General features: G+C 40.3%; 1 protein-coding gene across 1 annotated transcript in view; it reads left to right on the top strand.

The window, feature by feature from the left end:
• RGS5 (regulator of G protein signaling 5) overlaps nucleotides 1-9656 on the top strand; it is a 116661-nt gene extending 107005 nt beyond the window's left edge. Inside the window, exon 5 of the mRNA XM_075833330.1 lies at nucleotides 2072-9656. Within this exon, the coding sequence (XP_075689445.1) occupies nucleotides 2072-2233 (162 nt within the window). The 3' untranslated portion in view covers nucleotides 2234-9656. The remainder of the gene's footprint in view (nucleotides 1-2071) is intronic.
• The last annotated feature ends 11110 nt before the right edge of the window (nucleotides 9657-20766 follow it).

Here is a 20766-nt window from a genome sequence, read left to right as displayed (position 1 = left end):
GAGTGGCTTAAAGGGGTTTTCCCGTCAGAGACATTTATGACATATCCACAGGATATCCAAAAAGTAAAATAGGCTTGAGAAAGACCCTCCACTTGTCAAGGGTCGAAATGTTGCCATTTTTTACTGGATGTTTGACCAATAAAAGAACATATTGATTGAAACTTGGGAGACGTGTGCTGCTGTTCACCACGCTTTTTCTGAAGATATCCACAAGATATGTCATAAATGTCAGATAGATGCTGGTCCCACCTCTGGGACCCGCATGTATCTCTAGAACAGGGCCCACTAAACCCCATTCTGCCACTCTGTGTTGCGGCTGAAGCAGGTGAATTCCGACCGTAAAGAAGGAGACAGAGTAACTCACTGAGCTTTGCTGTTTCCTGTAAGTCCCATAGAACTGAATAGTAGTTACGGAAACGGCATAGCCCAGCGACTTACGCTGTTTTCGTAACTCCCAACCATAAAGTCAGGAAGTTGCCGGGAGGCAGCGAGAGCAGAAGAAGGTAGAACGGGGTTTAGGGGGCCAAAGGTGGGACCCGCATCTATCTGACATTTATGACATATCCTGTGGGCATGTCATAAATGTCCCTCGTGGGAAAACCCCTTTAATCAGCAGTAGCCACCCACACAGTGTACTCGATGTCCACTCTTCCCACCACCAATGATTGATGTGGCAGGGAAACTTTAGGCTCCGAGACTTCAAAGCCCAGACAAAATTGTGATCACTACGACCCCCTATATTTATGTCGCTTCTCCCATTAGAAATACGAGGGACCAGAAAACAAAGCATGGCACCCAGAGCTATTTTATATTACTTACAATTGCCCTGTACCCCAGTCAGCAGGCTATAGACTGCCATTTATGTCTTTGTCTGTAAATGGGGCAGAGACTATAACCTAAAATAACCTGTAATCTGCTGACAGACAGAAAGAGATCAACCCGGAAATTCCACTAGTTTCTTTGGCCATTCTCCCTGTGGCTAATAACCGTTACTCGGCTAGTAACAATATACTAAGCAATTGTCGTTTATTCATTTCCTGAATATTATGTAGAATATCTCCGGAGCTCTACTCTTAATGAAAAATAGAAATCTTCTTGTGGGAAAATATTGCACTTACACATTAGTCCCGGTCTATTCTATGCATACGAGGATTATGACACTTGCCCCTGTTACCACAAAACTACAAAATTTACCGTTAAAAATGGGACTTGTTTACACCAATCCAGTACTGGGTCAATAAAACTATATTCCTGAAGCTTTCATGCAAAAATTGTCAATCTATAAAATTGCTTGAACCATAACTTTTTTTTATTGATCGGGGTTATAATGTCTTGTAAATATAATACAATGTCTCTTTAAAAACCGTATGAGCAATATGTCCCAATAACCTGTGTGCACACAAGCAATGAACACATACAGCTGAGTACTGCAAGTTGTTAGATGTAGCAGAGCTAATTCTGTAATGCCCCATCATGAAATCATGCGGTGAAATCTGTGAATTAAAAAAAACTACAAGTAAGTCTACTACATTATCTACAACCGCTTTGTTTCTGTTCGGCTTTTTCCGGAAAGCTGATGTAGTGGAGTACGGGCTCATAGACTTTCTATTGAGTCCGTATACCGCTACATTGATTTTCGGAAAAAGCCGAACAGAAACGAAGTGGTTGAGCGCTCACATGAGCGCTTCTGCGGCTTCGTTTTAGCTATTGGTTGGGGTCTCAGTGCTCAGACCCCCACCAATCAAAACTTCTGACATGTCACTACGACATGTCTGAAGTTTGCGAAACGTGTAGTTACCCTTTAATGTAAAACACTACTACCACCAATTTTTAGATCAACAATAAATATAGCCCTGTTTATGTCTTTATTGCTTTTCATGTTTATAGAATTTGTGATATTTATATTATTCTTATCTATAGTTCTTCATTGTGTGGACAACGGACAAGGTGGACAATACTTTATCTACTTTGGAAATGCAGATGTATGAAATATGTTGACATGTACACGCATGAATTCGGAATTTATGATTATATACTTAATTTCTAAACACTCTATTATTTATTTTGGCAGGTCAACATCGACCACTTCACCAAAGCCGTGACCATGAAGAACCTGGTGGAACCATCATCCTCAAGTTTTGACCTGGCCCAGAAGAAGATCTTTGCTCTAATGGAGAAGGACTCACTGCCCAGATTTATCCGCTCAGAGATCTATCAAGACCTAGTGATCTAGCAGTGTGATAGAGCTGTGCAGTGCACCCCCCGCACACCTTGGGTTTCACCCTCTGGTTTGCTGGTCTGTTTCTGAAATTGCTTTTTCTAATAGGCCCTTTATATTGACTGTTGTTGCCAATCTGTCCATTGTTTTACAGAATATAGAAAGTCTGCACAACTTTTGTTACGTATAAAGTGTAAAATTAGGCTACATTTAGATGAGCGAGTACGATTTGCGCGCGTAAAAAAACACAGCGTTTTTTTCTCAATTTCATGTCCGTGTGCCATCAGTGTGTGTTGCGTGTTGGCATCCGTGTGCTTGCGTTTTTCACGTCCGTGCTAGCACTTATTTTTTTTTATATTTCTCTGCATTTCTTTAGTAACTGATGCATGAAACACGGACAGCACACGGATGTCGTCCGTGTGCTGTCCGTGGTTTTCACGCACCCATAGACTTTAAGGGGTGACTAGGTGCGCAAAAACGCACCAATATAGGACCTGCAGTGCGTTTCACGCAACGGACACTCGCTGCGTGAAAACTTGCGCATGTCTGAATAGCCCTGATGAAATGAATGGGTCCGTGCACTGTGAGTTATTTAAGGCACAGCACCCGGACGAGGAACACACTCGTCTGAATGAGCCCTAAGAGAAAAAGAAATAAAAAAGTTATCCAATTGAATTAATTTAAAAAGTTTTTAACCCTGTGAGTAATTGTAGAAAACCATACCTAGTGGAATGTAGTGATTGCAGTGGTTTGTTAAACCACATATAAGATGTTTGGTCTGTTAATTCTATTGCCCCACCGGTCCCATGGGATTTTGAGAGAGAATTTTGCACAACATGTTATGAATTAGTAAAAGAAGCCATATATCCAGGTTAAAAGGGGCTGTTTTTAGCCAGAGCAGCAATTTATATGTACCATATAACTAAATGACCTGAAAAATTATCACAAAATAACTATTGGATTAAAGCCAAGGTTAACTCGAATTCATCAAGGTGAATTGATCAGCGTAGGAGACAGTGTTCCAGATGAATGCCGATCAAGGTTCATAGTGTGTACACTTAAAAGAAATCCCAAAGAGCTCATATGTAGACCTCTCGTAAAGCAAGAGGGACAAAAGTCTTGGGAGCTATTGAAAGTAACCTATTTAATATACATAGGCACCTTCCCTACTAATTTGAGAGTCAAGACTGCTGACCATAAGGAACACGTCAAGTGTCCTAACCCTATAATGCTTAATAATTCTTCTCTACAATATTACATTGATTGTTTACAGTAACGTTAATACACGTTCGGAAAATGTACATGTCCTAGTGGCCTGCAGAGACTGTCACAGTAAGTTATTTTTTTAAAGGCAATCCTTACCCAAACAGGACCTGTAGGATGGCACTTCCAGTCTCAGGATAAGTATTTGTAAAGGAGACCTGTTGTAAGGTTCCGGGAATGGGGTGAAAAGCTTACAGAGAGGTATGACAAGAAATAGGTAGTTTCAAAAGTACAGGATGACCTAAATTATTTCACATGGAGACAAGAACTCAGGTGTAATGGTATTTGGACTTTGCCATAAAGGCACCTTATGTGATGAGGTGGCAATGAAAGTTCAAGGTAATGTAAATGGGGTTAGAGGGATGGCTACTCTAGACGGGTCAGTGTAATTTTTTACATCTGGGACTGTAACACTTCAAAAAAGAAAAAAAAACACCAATTTTGCTTTGAGAGTATTTTAGAAGAAAGGAAGTAATCCCTAAATAATGCACGTGGCTATTCTATTTGTCAATTACTTTCTCTCTCATAAGTGAAAATTAGATACATGGCAATATGGCCTCTTAGCCCTGAGTGTGAGCATGACATATCCTCTAATTTAATGTGTGAATGTAAAGAAGAGGGCCCTATAAGGATAAGCTAAGGTTTTTAAAATACTAACAATAAATGAAACCGTTCTTTCCCTATTGAGGTGTAAGATCAGAGTTAATTCCAAGAACCTGAGACAATCATGACATTTTCCTATAGGCCGCTATATCTCTCTGCTTCTGAGAATGTTCTGATTGATCAGAGTCACCAACTCCGTACATAGTGTCATCTCCTGAATCATGGAACACAAATGTACTATGTCCTGTTACGTGTTAAACCTGGCTAGGTTTACACAAAGAACAGCCTGTACATGAGGGATCCTTTCTGTAAGGCAGGCAAATGGGCTTAATAATTGTATTACGTGTAACCTAGGATAGCACTTTATATGGAAACTATGGAAACACTGTTCAGACTGTCATCTTGTGGAGGTGGAAAAAAAAAAGCAAATGCATAGATTCCCTTAAGGTGATGTAACCGTTCTCTGCTAGGACTGGTTCAGTATGAGGGATCATTGTTTGTCCTTAATTTTTAGTTTTTTTCTGTAATAAAATGTACAAAACTTGCGTCACGTAATGGCAACCATGAAATCTTTGTCACATAAGAGTATCAATCACATGTATACAATGTAGGTGGTCGTTTTGTCTGTCAGTGGTGCCACTAGTTTCTAGTAAATTTATGAGATGCTTTGAAGTGAATATTGGTCTATACTAAATATGGCTGCCTTCATTGCTCATAGTCAACATTAGTTAGCCGAAATTATATACGGGGTTACAGAGCGCTTAATTAGTAGAGTATCTTTGCCGAATTGATGTTTATTTCTCTTACTGCACCTTCCCCTAAGACCCAGTTCACACAGAGTTTTTGTGCACTGATTTTGACGTGGAAACCGCATCGGAATCAGCAGCAAAAAACAACCAAAACCGCCTCCCATTGGGCGGAGGTGGTTTTTTTTTCGGCTGTGGTTTTTAGCCGCTCGCGGTTAAAAAAAAAAAAAAAAAAAAAAAAGCAGCATGCTCTTTCTTGTCACGGTTCTGTCTTTGACCTCCCATTGAAATCAATGGGAGGCAGCGAACATGTTTTTCGCTTTGTTGTTTGCTTGGGGCACTCAAAGGAAGTGCAGACACGTCAAAATGTGCCTCAAAATTCCTGAAGGAATTTTAGGACGGGTTTTTCTCCCTGCAAAAAAACTCTGTGTAAACAGGGCCTAAGGGTTTTTTGCAATCTCCGTTCAGGTTGCCTAGCAACCATTAGTCTTCCAAGCTGGGTGACCACCATTTCAGTACATGTCATTACTTGTTCTCAAGTGGTCACTAAAAGTTACATCTGTTGTACAAGAAACTCCAAGAAACTTGTTTTAAGTCATTCAGCAGGAAGAATGAAAAGACTGTCTTGCTTGCTTTTCAATATTTTTTATTCAATGTGCATGAATCCAAGACATGTAATGATGATATAAGGGGATCAGTATTGGATTCAAATCTGGCAAGATTTAATAAGTATTCACATACTAAAAAGCACATACAAGTATTCTATGTAATCTGCATCCTCTTTACAAAGGTCCATTATCCATTGAAACCAATGACATAAGGGTATGTTCACACGTAGTCAACAAAAACGTCTGAAAATCCAGAGCTGTTTTCAAGGGAAAACAGACCCTGCTTTTCAGACGTTTTTTTACCAACTCGCATTTTTCGCTGCGTTTTTCGCGCCGTTTTCGCGGCGTTTTTTACGTCCGTTTTTGGAGCTGTTTTCATTGGAGTCTATGAGAAAACAGCTCCAAAAACGTCCAAAGAAGTGTCCTGCACTTCTTTTGACGAGGCTGTATTTTTACGCGTCGTCGTTTGACAGCTGTCAAACGACGACGCGTAAATAACAGGTCGTCTGCACAATACGTCGGCAAACCCATTCAAATGAATGGGCAGATGTTTGCCGACGTATTGGAGCCGTATTTTCAGACGTAAAACGAGGCATAATACGCCTCGTATACGTCTGAAATTTGGCCGTGTGAACATACCCTAAGGGCCACTCATCTACTTATACTATAAAGCAGGACACCTTGGCAATAACAGAAAATAATACCAATATGTTAAAGCTTTTGCTTGGAATCGTTTTATGGAACATCTGCACAGCTCCGTAACATGCAAATTGAGTCTTCTACCTGGTTTATTTTTGCAATATGTTATATGCTGTATTCTTGCTCTGTAGGAGGAATGTCAATCTTATGTTCTGTCATAGTCATCAGATATTTGTATCTGAAGAAAAACCTCCCTATACCATACCCCAAAAATTATTGTATAAAAAAAGAGTAAAGCACTTTTTTTTTTGGGTGATGTGGTATTATTTGTTCAGCACACTATCCTGGTATCACACCATATAAGAACCCCCACTAATGGGAATATATAGGATGGTTAATCTACAGAAATGGGTGAACTTGAAAGGGTAGTATTCCTCTCATGTCAGCCAGCATGAGAAACCTGTCATAGAGGGTTCAGTATATCCAATCCGCCATCATGAAAAATGATTACTATAATTTCACTGAAGAATAGGACAAGAGCCAGAGATTTACTAGTGGCTAATACATTGGTAGACACGGATAGACCGCTAAATAGGGTATTTCAGGGCTATGGTTTGTCTCCACCTTCCCTTGAAAGAACCCAATATTGATATGTTGGGTTCAACTGCATATTTCAGGCAGTGTAAAGGCCATGTCACCATTAGATTTAGGCAGTTGTCCCTGGTAAACACATGGTTCACAAAGCACATGTACTTCAGGGTGACAAGTCTCTTCTTAAAGAGGTATAATGGGTGGCTATACTGGCCATCTGGCATAGCACTTATTAAAAAGTTCAGTAAAGGTCTACGATAGTGATGAGTAATAATTACCAATCCATCTAATATGTATGGGTATAGAGTGACGTCATCTGTATAAGAGCCAAAAAGTCACTGTGTAACAATCCATGTCATTAAAGTGGACTCTAAAATTCTTCCCTATATGTTTTTTTGCAACCATAAAATATTTTACAGTTTGGTTATACACTGAAAAGCTTAGCCTCTTTAAAGGCTATGTGCACTTTTGTATCCAGGTTTTTCTTATTTCTCCGATGCATCAAAAATAAAGAATGAAACAACTTTGTCATACGTTATTTCCTTCCATCGGCCCCTCTTCTACTGATTGTAGGTAAACTAGTAAGCAGAGTGAGTGGGGTAACACATGACTACAGGGATTGTTTGTAGTCTGTAACCAAGGAGACACACAGATCTGCATAAGAGCTGTATACACAAAACAGTGGCATATTTTATTATAAGATTATTAGCAAAAGTGCACGTACCCTTTAATTCCTTTTAGTGTCCTATGTTGCTTTTCGTGAATATGGTGGCTCATAGACTATACATTACTCCTACACTATCAATTTTTAGTACTTTTATCTGTGAGACTGTTCAGGAACAGGACACAGATTTTATTTCTACTGGTACCAGGACTTATAGGGAAATCTATGAAGCAGAGATTGCATCTCCTACATATTATATAAGAGCAGCTCCATCATCTTGTTTAACCTTTTCACTAGTATATACATTATCTGGACTCGAATAATGAGAATAATGTGCTTGTAAACGATTTTATTGAATACATCACCAAGACTGGGAGAAATTAAGGAGCTCTTTCGCTGCACTCATACATGTCAACTAGCAGGTTATCACTAATACTATATTCATTCATTTTAATAATAATGTATTCATAAAGCTGGGCTTTATCCCACCAATTAATATTTTGCTTTCTATGTAAAAATAGAATACTGTAGGGGAATCAATGTGTCCATATGTATTAATTGACAAATCATTTCTATGTCCTACGGATGTAGCAGAACTGAGTTTGCCAATGTAACAGTACTGGGTTTTGTAATTGTGATATGACAAAGTAAAATGTTCTACCGTTTATATTAATGGAAAAAATATAAGCGTGACCAGTCAGATTAATGAATCTAAATGGCCTTCTCCACTTTCCATGGAATACATGCACTTATTGGAATGTTTTGCATTAGATTTGATCAGATGGGCATGACGATATAACACGGTCTACTTAATGTGTGCAATTAATCTTCCAGCTAATTCCGGCAGCAGAAAAATTGTCAGTTACACGTGTTTGGCGCTCTATCTGTAAATCATTCCGCAGATTTCTAGTGTTGCGTAGATTTGAAGTCAGAGAGGGAACATGCAATACTTGACATTTTGAGGCAATGATTTAAGAGTCGGCCTGTTTGCTCAGTAACCGGGGAAGAGAAGCACTCACAGATCTGTGATATTAAATAAATAAAATTAGGCGCCAGCAGTGAAATGTTAGGCGCCCGCACTCCAGGGATTAGATCAGCCTTGTTTAAACCTTCCCACTGTGAATCATTGAAGTCTATCATGTGCAGACTCCCTTTATCATTCGGACACTGAAATACAGTCTCGCGTTATACTAGTTGATCCATGTGTCCCTCTGAGGTACTTGGATACAACTAGAAGAGGTTATAAACACTACAATGACGTGCAGAAAGTAACGGTATTGTAATAGCCAGAGCTGAGCATGTTTCCTCTCCGAAGCCTCACATCTTGGTTAGAAACACTGCCAGGTTATTTCCTGGATAACAAAATGTTCCCCTCAAAATATCTGCGCTATAAGCATACCTAAAAAGGTCACAAAGAGGAATCAGAAGGACGTTGATAAACTTAAATCATTGCTGTTATGTTTTCCTGTTACTAGGCAATGACTGAGATCTAAAAAGCACTATGTTGCCCGTGGACCATTGCACAGTGCGGAGTATATCGTCTTCCCTCAAGTTAGTAGTGTGAAAATGCCACGCTTGTCGCGTCTTCCATTTAATGATTATTTCAGATTCCTCATTGAGGCCCAATGTAGGTACTGTATTATTTATTTTCATTGTTCTTACATTTAGGGCTGATGCACGTGGCCGTATGCAGCACATAAGGAATTCAATGGGTATATACTGTACCTCCCCATTCCACTGATTTCACACAGTGGCATAAGGAGGTAGGTCATAGGGATTCATATGGAATTAGACAGACTGATGCTGGTGTATTATAGAGGTATTCACCCCTAGAAGCATGGCACCATACAGAGTGCTTACGACATCATAGTAGGGAGCCATAAGGATGCCATGTGCCACCATACAGCCTCTGTGTACACTGCTCTTCCATGTGTATGAGCCCTTAACAAAGCAGAAAAATGCAATCTATAGTTTTTAATGTATCTTGTAGCACATTTGAGATCTATGGATGCGTAAAGGTTGCATTTTCCAAAAACAAAAAAAAACAATTCAAAATTTACATATGCACACATTTTGTTCCCCAAATTCAAATAAAAAAATAGCTGCCAAACATATCCTAGATATTAATAAGACCACTACAGATAATACTGAGGTGCAGCAGTTTAACTACTGAGGTTTCAATCCATCTCTGCTGTCTCATGGCGGAGTGTGATAGTGATGTGTTGCATGTACTGCATATGAATTTATATTTGTCTTTGGATCTATCTGGCTAATATGATATATAATCTATGTAACACTGCATGTGAAATAAATAGTAATAACTAGCCTTGTGTTTGTGTAATCAGTGCTGATGGGACCAAGCTGGTGTAGACAGTAATGAATGATAAAATGCTAAGTATTGGGTGTGCGTGTGTAGTTGAGTTCTGATGTAATTGGTGTACTAAATTAGCATACCGAGTTGAAAAGAGACCTCTCCCAAAAATACATTTGCACAGGCCGGTGCACAGGTCGTGCCCTTGGCGGTCCCCTGGGTCTGTAAGAATAATTTGGTGTCCGGTAAAGAAATTGTGGCTCAAAGTGAATTCAAGCAACACCAAGATTTTTGCTCAACTATGACTCCATATTACTATGACTCCATATTACTATGACTCCATACTACAGTGGCGAGAATTGTTTTCTCATCCTTTGTGATGTCATCCAGTGGCAACAGGACATTAGTGGTATTATGAACGAAAGATGGGAAGCATTCAAATCAATGGTTTGAGATAACAATTAATCAGTTTGCACACTGGAGATCTACCACCCAAGGCACAATTGGTCTGTCCGCGTGGTTGGTAAGGTTTTGTGCACCTTAGGTAACAAGTATGGTGTTGGCACAATGAGGTGAGGCACAACTAACCGATCAAACTGTTTTTGGGACAGTTCTCTTTTCCAAAGCTGTGGTCAGGATCTTAATAAACTCCACTTTAAATAACTGGAGTGGGTTGTTATACAATCTCTTACAACACTCAGTGTTATTCACTTGGCAATATGCCTCCTTTCTATACATATCAACCGGCAATATCACCATGTTGCCCACCGCTTATCTGCGGCCTTAAATACTAAATCTTTCACGCGTTTTAACTAGTGTAATGCTTGTCTCTGGGTGGCCGACAAATTGTCCCTTTTAATATGACAGGGTAAAGATGCAAATTCCCTGGTCACCATTTTCACGAAGAGGTCAAAGGCCAGACACAGTGTTAGGTGTGGAAATGTATTCGATTTTATATATAAGTGTTGTGGATACTCACCCTCTGCACTGTCTCTCTGCCACATTTTTTATATATGTTATTTACATGATGAATTTCTCAATAAAGTAAATTTTATATTTTTAATCTGCAGTGTACTTTGTGTATGGGTTGTATCTCCTTGATTGAAGGATTACTACTACTTTTATACACACACACACACACAGACACACACACACACACACACACACACACACACACACACAGACAGACATTCACTGTCATATCATTTTGTGTCTAAGTAAAATGTTCCCGTAAAATTGCAAAAATATCAACAGAAAATTTGATGCATTACACATCCTAAAAATAAAAGTTCAATATATGTACAGTTTATACATACCACTTATGACTATGTCTACATGCACATATCTTCCCAAAATCTCCGGAAAAAAATTTGGTCTTCAACTGGAATTTAAAAAAAAGTAACAACCTATAAAATACAGAGATTGCACACGTTGAAAGTGAGTGCACCCCCAAACCCTATATATTTCCTCAAAGCAGATGACCTGACGATTGAGGTTGTCTTGATGTGGTGTTGGCAGTCATGTCCGCCTATCAGGAATTGTTTTCTATTTTTTTTTACATGCATTAAAAAATACATTTCAGCTTAAAACTCACATACAAGCAGAGGTTTACATACAAAAACAATGTAAAAATAATAGTCCAAGGTGTGCAAAGTTCATGTATACCACAAGCGTCTACATCAACAAGAGCGTGTGCTCTCAAAAAAACGCTGAAACAGGGACCATGCAATATTTGGCCATCATCCACAAATCTGTTTAATAACTATTCTGCACATGGCAAACAGCTACAGTGCTACGAAAATCTAATTTTATTGAACGCACACAGCATATTGTGTGAAAAAAATGTAAAAATTAAAATATATACACACAACCACATTCATGTAGCTTTGCATTAAACAGTGATTAGAAGCAAAAAGTGTTATTAAAATTTAACTATGTGGCTAAAATACGTACTCTAACAAACCCCTGTACTCTGCAAAATCTATAAGATGTGAGGAATTCACAAATCTACATTCAGAATGACCGTGTGATTAAAGGAAACTCTAAAACTGCAGGAATGTACTAACACATTTTTACATACAAATTAAATTGGGGTTTATATAGGTACAAAATTTTCCATCTCTCTATACAAACTATAATTGTTGCACGTTGTGGGAAAACCGCTCTAAAATGCACAAACAAAATGTGACCACAGCGTAACCCTAATTAATAATCGCAAATCCCTAAACCTAATCGAATGCATTAACGAATACAGATTTTTTTTTTAGTGGAACTAGTTTGAAATGATTGTTTATGGCAATGTATGTGGATGAAAATATATTTTATGATTGAAAGAAATCTTTTTAATCTATCAAAAACGTATAAGACATTCCTCTCTAGTGATAATCATTATCGCTTTGACTGTAGCGTGTAACGAGTATCGTTAGCGAAGCGGCCAGCGGAATTTATGCTAAAGATCGGATACAGACAGGATAGGGACAGTGTAAAATGTATAAACTTTATTGATGTTTGTCCATGTGTGCGATTTAGACGCTGTTAAACATCTGGGTCGGGGAGTCAATAAATAGCCTATTTAGACATAGGCTACAGCTCATGATTTCACAAATTTTCTGAAAAAGCCTAACCTAAGGATAGGACAGGCCCAGTAACAGAAATACCGCTATAGCAGCCAAAGCGGCTGCTTCGGGGCTCATGCCATGAGGGGGCCCATGCCGCCCGACACGGCACTTGTATGTGCCGGGCTGGGCGGTATGGGCCCCCTCATTCCCGATGGCGTCGATAGCACCTGTCACCCGGGGGGCGCCGGAAGCACGGTGCTAGCAACTTCCACATTCAATTGTATCTGCGTCTTCAGGATGTACATACAGTTGAATACTTTGGCAGAGCAGAGAGCTGGCAGGACAGGATTCCTGCGCAGGCCGGCGTGATGACGTCACTGGAGCACACCAGCCTACGCAAGGCTACTGTTTTGGCGTCCCATAGGATGCAAGCCTGACATGGCCTAGGCGAGTACGAGTTTTTTTAATGTGTTTGAGGGGTTTTGTAGCAATATCTGCAAGTGGGGCTTTGTGGCACTACCTACAAGGGGGAGTTGTCTGGCACTATCTACATGGGGGGGGCTGTATGGCACTATCTATGAGGGGGTGTGGCATTATCTACAGGGCTGTTTGTGGCACTATCTACAAAGGGAATCTGTGTGCCACTATCTACAAGTGGGGCTGTTTGGCACTATCTACAAGACTGGCTGTGTGTGGCACTATCTATAGGGGGAGTGTGGCATTATCTACAGGGCTGTGTGGGGCACCATCTACAAGGGAAAGCTGTGTGGCATCATCTATAAGGGGAAGCTGCGTGCCATTATCTACAAGGGAAAGCTGTGTGGCATTCTCTACCAGGGGGGCTGTGCGACACTATCTACAATGGGGGGGGGGGCGGAGTATGGCATGATCTACAAGTGGGGGCTGTGTATGGCACAATTTAGATGGGGGGCTGTGGGGCACGATCTACAGGGGGCTATGTGGCATTATGTTCAAGGGGAGGCTGTGTGGCACTATCTACAAAGGGGGCTCTGTGGCACTCTATATATACGGTGGATGTCAGAAAGGGATTAAGCGATAAAAAATTTACACTTGGCGGCCTAGCTGTATTTTTAAAATTGTATACAGAACTGATAAATGTGCATTGTCGGGAGGTCAGGGGTTGTGGGAGAGGAAGGCCCAGTTAAAAGTTTGCTATGGGGTCTAGTCTTTCCTAGTTACGCCACTTGACAGGCCATATTTTTTTTTCATCTACTGTATTTATTTTTTGAGCATTTTTTGAGCATTACATGAAAGCAGGTAAACAGTGAAAGAATATTTAAAAAAGTTAGGGGAGGGGGTAGATGTATTTTGGAGTGAGACTACAGTGAATGACTAATGGCAAACGTACACTTAGTTTCAATGAAATGTGTTGCAATTAAATGCAGGATTTTCTTCTAGAAGGTGTATTGATCTTCAGTAAATCAAGTCATGTCGCCTCTGGAGAAAGTACCTGATAGCTCCACTTCAGCATTAATATAAAGCAAATGGAAACATCAGCTCTAAGAGAAAAACAACTCTCTTGACAGATAAGCGAAACAAGAAAACAAATAAATCATAAAAACAACCAAAGTGGTATTCAAGCATCGTTACTGTTTATATGAAAAAGTACAAAAGCCATAAGGAAATTCTGAAAACATGTTTACATACAATCTATTGTTCATAATAGACGATACAAATTGACAGAAAATAGCATAGTAAGACTTCGTTCACATATCCGTTAGGGCTCTATTTTGACGTTCCGTTGACTACGGAACGTCAACTACACTATTGATTCCGTTAAAACGACGGAAAGCTTGAACAACTGAGACAAACGGAAACCATTGGGACCGGATTCGTCACCATTGAAATCAATGGTGATGGAAACCTATGGTTTCCGTTTGTGTCAGTCAGGGCTCTATTCTGACGGAACCCTCCAATGGAACATCAGAATAGAGCTCTAACGGATATGTGAACAAAGCCTTACACACAGTGGCGGATTAAGTAAACCATGGGCCCTGGGCTGTTCCTCAAGCTTGGGCCCCCTTGTCTACCACCGCCCTGCCACGTCATGTCTATATTAAACACCACCTTTCTGTGTGAGCATTGACAAATGAGTGCTACGATTCCCCATGTCAAAGGGCTGTGTCCCTACATATTGACAGTCTCCAACCATCGCTGACAGTATCACACTGTGTAGGGACACATCCTCCTGACAAGGAGAATGGTAACACGCATTTGTCTATTAGTCCTGGGTACACAAAGACTTTATGTGGAATACATAACAGACATGTCAGGAGAGGTAACAGATCTATAAATGCAATGACTCACAGGAGATGTCTTCACTGATGGGTCGTTCTCTTTTCTTCTCCATCTGACACAGACCGCTATGGCGACTTCTCCTGATGACTGCAGAGTTTCCTGATGAGAAATCTTTTCCCCTTGATTCTGTAGCCATTTTCAGCGTCTATAGCAACATAAAAATTCAGACATAAACACCATAAATTGTCTTATACCCCAGACCCCTAAGCAAATTAAGACCCCAGGCCCATACATTAACTCAAACCAATAAATTCAGTCCCCAAGGGGTAACTAAACTTTTAAAAAACATTTGGCGTGTCATAGTGAGAGTGATATGTCAGAAGTTTTGATCGATGGGGGTCCCAGCATTGAGACCACCACCTATCACTAAAAGGAGCAGGAGTGCTCGGGTGAGCGCTGTTCCACTTAATTTCGGATTGCCTTTGCTCGGCGCGGTGTACGGACTCATAGACTTTCTGCTGTGCCCATACACCGCTTGCTCGGCTATCAGAGGAAAGACGATCAGAAACAAAGTGGCTCCTCACTCACCTGAGCGCTTCTGCCACTTTGTTTCAGCGATTGGTGGGGTCTCAGTGCCCGGACCCCCACCGAATAGAACATTTGACATGTCACTATGACATGTAATTTTTAAAAAAAAGTTTAGTTAGTTACACTTTAAGCAGTCAGACACCCCTCCCCAGTGCATCTGACTGACTGCTGAGTGCCCTATGGGAGGGTCTAAGCGTCTGACACTTAGGGCGGACACTTAACAGCTTCGTGTGTCATCACCATATGATGCGCGGCTGCGTGCCTTTTGCGCAGCCGCCATCATTATGACACTCTGTTTGTATGTTTGTAAACAGAAAAGCACGTGGTGCTTTTCGGTTTGCAATCATAGTTTTACTGCTGTTGAGCAAATCACGCATTTGTCCCACGGAGGTGCCTCCGTGTGGCATGCGTGATTTTCACGCACCCATTGACTTCAATGGGTGCGTGATGCACAAAAAACGCAGAAATATAGGACATGTCGTGAGTTTTACGCAGCGGACGCACGCTGCGCAAAAATCACTGACGGTCTGCACTGCCCCATAGACTAGCATAGGTCCGTGCGACACGCGTAAAAAGCACGCACGGTGCACGGACGTATTACACGTTCGTGTAAATCCGCCCTTATGGCTCTGGGGGGGAAGGAGTTATTCCCCTATAGAACCCTCAACAGTCAATCAAACGCTCTGACCCCCCCCCCCTGCAGTATAATAACTACTGAGGGCTCTATGGGGGAGATTATATTGCAGGGGGGGTTCTGAGCATCTGACTTACTGCAGAGTGCTCTATGGGTGGAAAATTATTTCACACACAAAAAATGAGAGATTAAACACCCTACATACAATTCACACTAACACCACACACTATTTATTCAAACCACACACACTACACGCACACACTATATAGACTTACATTATAGACACTATAAACACAGCACACACTATATACACAGCACACACTATATAGACTATATACACAGCACACACTATATAGACTATATACACAGCACACACTATATACACAGCACACACTATATACACAGCACACACTATATAGACTATATACACAGCACACACTATATACACAGCACACACTATATACACAGCACACACTATATAGACTTACATTATGACACACACACACACACACACACACACATAAACACACATAAACACACACACACACACACTTACCACAGTCTCTTCCTCTGCGGTGCTTGTCTCTGGCAGCCTCCCGGACCTTAATCATGTGACTGTTACGTCACCACAGGTCCTTCACCCTCTAGTTTCAGTTTTGCCGTTAGCAGGCAGCTGCTGGAGATTTAAACAGGAGGGACAGTGCACAGCAGCACAGAGGAGCAGACTGTCAGGGAGACTCCAGCACCTGCCAATCACAATCTCTGACAGTCTGCTCTCTACAGCTGATGTGCTGTGCCCCTGTACCCTGGCCGCAATTCACTCCCCTTGCACATCCCCCCCCCTCCTCTTCATCAGCAGCACGTGGGACCGATGACCCCTAGAATGCGGCCGGCAGCAGCCCTGGAGAGTTTTTTTTGTCTTGTGTGCAGTTTGGGCAGCTATGGGCACCCGTGCAGCCTTGGGCCCCGGGCGGCCGCCCGAAACGCCCATATGAGGATCCGACACTGCTTACACAGGCAAAGTACAGAAGTAACAATAAAGTAAAGCCCTGCTACAGAATGGAACTCATTTTCAGGGTCTGCCCGAGTAGAATAGTAAAATTCAAGCCACCTAGGGGAGGATACCTACGTAATATGACAATCATGGTCAGAGAAAGTACCCAACCTCAAATCCAGCTTAGATGATGGGAAATTCTAGCAGTTGCAACCAAATAAAATTGAGGTGGTTGAATTCACATGCTGTGGAATTGCTGTGCTTTATCAATACGGATTCCGCACTGAAAATCTGCAGCAATTTACAGTACAATACATGTGGGTTGGGTTTTCAATATCCCGTTCATGGAATTAAGGGTAGGCTGTGGATTTTTTAATCTATTAAACCAAATATATAGTGCAGTAGCAACTTTTCCCATCCCTTGGCTGAACTTGATGGAAATGTGTCTTTTTTCAACCGTACTAAATACCATACGTATTATGTAACTGTTTTACACATAAATTCAAGTACCCCTGACCATTTAACCAATCAGTGTATACATAAAAAAATATACATACAGCGCTACACTCATGATAAATAGAACAAAACTTAGCAAAAAAGAGAGCTAGGTAACCAAAATTAGTCCAATATAATTCATTCTTTATTAGATATGTATTAAAAAAAAGTCGATTAAAAATGAGTCACACATAAGAAAGGACATCATCCAGCAGTCGTAAATGTAGTCAAAGCAAAAATGATTAAATCAATGACAGTATACCCCAAGTAAAGAGTGAAAACTAGAGTTACCATGCAGTAAAGTGCAAAAGTACAAATATCTATAAACATAATCAGTATGTCAAGTAGTAAAGAAAATGTACAAACCCATTGGGACCACAGGAATGGCATCAGACAAGGGCTTTTAGACAAAACATGTGCAGAAATGTGTGTCGGGGTGGACACCAGTCCTGTGGTCCCCTGCAATATGGGTTTCATGTCATTGATTTAAAGGGTAACTAAACGTTCAACAAACTTCTGACATGTTATAGTGACATGTCAGAAGTTTTGATTGGTGGGGGTCAGAGCACTGAGACCACCACTAATTTCTAAAACGAAGCGATAGGAGTGCTCGTGCAAGCGCTGTGCCGCTTAGTTTCTGTTTGGCTTTTTCCGGAAAGCTGATGTATCGGAGTACGGGCTCATAGACTTTCTATTGAGCCGTACTCCGATACATCGATTTCCTGAAAAAGCCGAACAGAAACGAAGCGGCTCAGCGATCACAAGAGCGCTTCTGCCGCTTCATTTTGGTGATTTGGTGGGGGTCCCAGTGCTCGGACCTCCACGAATCAAAACTTCTGTCATGTCACATGTCAGAAGTTTGTTGAACGTTTAGTTACATTTAATTATGTTTTCTTTGACTGTACTGTATATTTATGACTGCTGGATGATCTCCATTTTTATTCTTGTGTGACTCATTGTAAATCTACTTTTTTAATACCTATCTAGTAAAGAATTTATTTTTTTGGACGAATTTTGCCTATCTAGCACTTGTTTTTGCTTAGGATTTTTCAATCTGCAGCACGTCAATTATGTTGCTGATTTTCACCGCATATACAACGTTTTGCAAGGCATAAGGTGAAAACAGCACGAAAATCCCCCATAAAATCTGCATCCAAGTGTAACACATGCGTATTTTGTCGCAGATTCAGCTGTGCCTCAGCGGCCTATTGCCGGTAAATAAGCTTCTTTCCTCTGTAGTTCTCCTACCTCACAATACATATGTACATAAATATTCCCCCCTCTTTGCACGTTTATTGCAAAAATGATTTCTGAAGGAAACAAATACAAACAGAATGTCTTAAAAAGCTAGAAGAATCTTTGTGTACTGTCGTACAGCAGCCTCTATCCGGTGAAACTTCTGGTGTTCTAGTTTTTTTTATAATTTTATTATATAGTATATGAGTGTACTCCAGAAGGGAAGAGGTTAAAGACTTGTAACAGGGTCTTCAAGAGATTACATGGATTTTGCAGTTGAACTCTCTTACTTTACAGTAGCACACCCGTTATTGAGCGGTCCTACACCGACATTGGAGATCTCAGCTCCTCAGGGGTTTCCACCAAGACGGGCTGTGCCAAAGTGACTTCAGGCTCTGCAGCCTGTCCCAACCGGGCCGTTACCGATCACATCTAATCTGATCAATTTAGATATGATCCGGTAATAGGGTTATGGAAGGCATCAGAGGGACACAGTAAATGCTGACAGCCATGGCGTCAGTGCAGTTCACTGACGAATGCAGCTTTAGGCTGGGTTCACACGACCATGTTACGTCCGTAATGGATGGAACGTATTTCGGCCGCAAGTCCCGGACCAAACACACTGCAGGGAGCCGGGCTCCTAGCATCATAGTTATGTACGATGCTAGGAGTCCCTGCCTCTCTGTGGAACTACTGTCCCGTACTGAAAACATGATTACAGTACGGGACAGTTGTCCGGCAGCGAGGCAGGGACTCCTAGCGTCATACATAACTATGATGCTAGGAGCCCGGCTCCCTGCAGTGTGTTCGGTCCGGGACTTGCGGCCGAAATACGTTCTGTCCATTACGGACGTAACATGGTCGTGTGAATCCAGCCTTAAGCGCCGAGATGCAGCTTCTATATATAGGGAATGCAAAGAAGCTGCGTCTCGAAAAATAAACACAATTTTTAATAAAAGTTAACTCCAAATATTTTATCAATAAATATGTCAATTTATTTTAAAAAAATTGCCTCCTAAATATTTACATAGCTTTAAGCACCTTTCGTATCATGCAACTTGATCAAATTCTAAGCATTGGGTTAAATAACAAGGCAAATTGATGCATATTGAATACATATTGAAACCCAGCTGCTAAATCGAATGATTGTGTGGCAACGTACTGTACATTACCGATTTGGTCATCACGATCATGATCCAATCAAATTGATGCCAAATGTGTTCATTGTGAGAGACCAAGTATAGTACTGGAAAAATCAAGATGCCGGATATTATTACAGTCTGGATATATTTATATGTATAATTTTAGAGACGTTTTACTTAGATTTAACAGAATATGACAATATAATCACGTCCTGTAGTCATGGTATTACAAGGGAATTATTATATGTTATTCGAGCTAAGGTTCTGAAGCTTCTCTGGCTGGGACCCAGAATAAGCCTGGGAGATGGCTTCCCAAACCATGGCTTTAGTTTTCAATTAATAATGTATTTCCTTTTATTTACTTTATTGTTGTCTGGAGGTTAAATATGTTACAACTTCATAATCTAAATATTAAGGGGTAAAGTACTGAAAGAGCACGTACTATTAACGAATAATAATATTACAGTGAAGATATAGATTTTATACAGAAATTATTTTAAACTTTAAAAAAAACAAAAACACTTCTTTAACCCTTTAGTAACCAGCCTATTTTTGGGCCTTAATGAAGGAGCAATTTTTTTCGTTTTTCGAACGTCGCATTTAAAAAGCCATAACTTTTTTATTTTTTCGTAGGCATATCCATGTGAGGGCTTGTTTTTTGCGGGACAAGATTACATATAGTTTATTAATCAACTTTTATTACGTTTTTTTATTACCACATTTGTAAGTTTTTTTTAGGTTTTTGCACAATAAAACTCTTTTTTTAAGTATTTGTTTTATGTCCCCATATTCCAAAAGCCAAAACTTTTTTATTTTTCTGCCGACGCAGCTTTATGAGGGGTTATTTTTTTGTAGGATGACTTATTGTTTTTATTGGTACCATTTAGAAAAACATATGGCTTTTTGATCACTAGTTATAGCATTTTTTTGGAAGGCAGGATGAACAGAAAACAGAAACTCAGCATTGCTTTTATGTTATTTTTTGTTACGGCGTTCATCTTGCGGGTTAAATAATATTATGATTTTAACGTTTGGGTTGTTATGGACACGACAATAGCAATTAAATGTAGCTTTTTCCATAAAGCTTTTTGTTAGGGCAAAAGATGGGTTTTTCCTTTTTTTTTTAACTTGGGATTTTTTGCTTTTTTATTAGTAACTTTATGAAACTACATTTATGACTTTTGGATACAGAATGGTACCCCCTACTTTAAAGCAAT

This window comes from Rhinoderma darwinii, chromosome 7 (genome assembly GCF_050947455.1).
Source record: "Rhinoderma darwinii isolate aRhiDar2 chromosome 7, aRhiDar2.hap1, whole genome shotgun sequence".
In the NCBI taxonomy this organism is placed as follows: Eukaryota; Metazoa; Chordata; class Amphibia; order Anura; family Rhinodermatidae; genus Rhinoderma; species Rhinoderma darwinii.
This window is presented reverse-complemented; position numbering and strand designations above follow the sequence as displayed.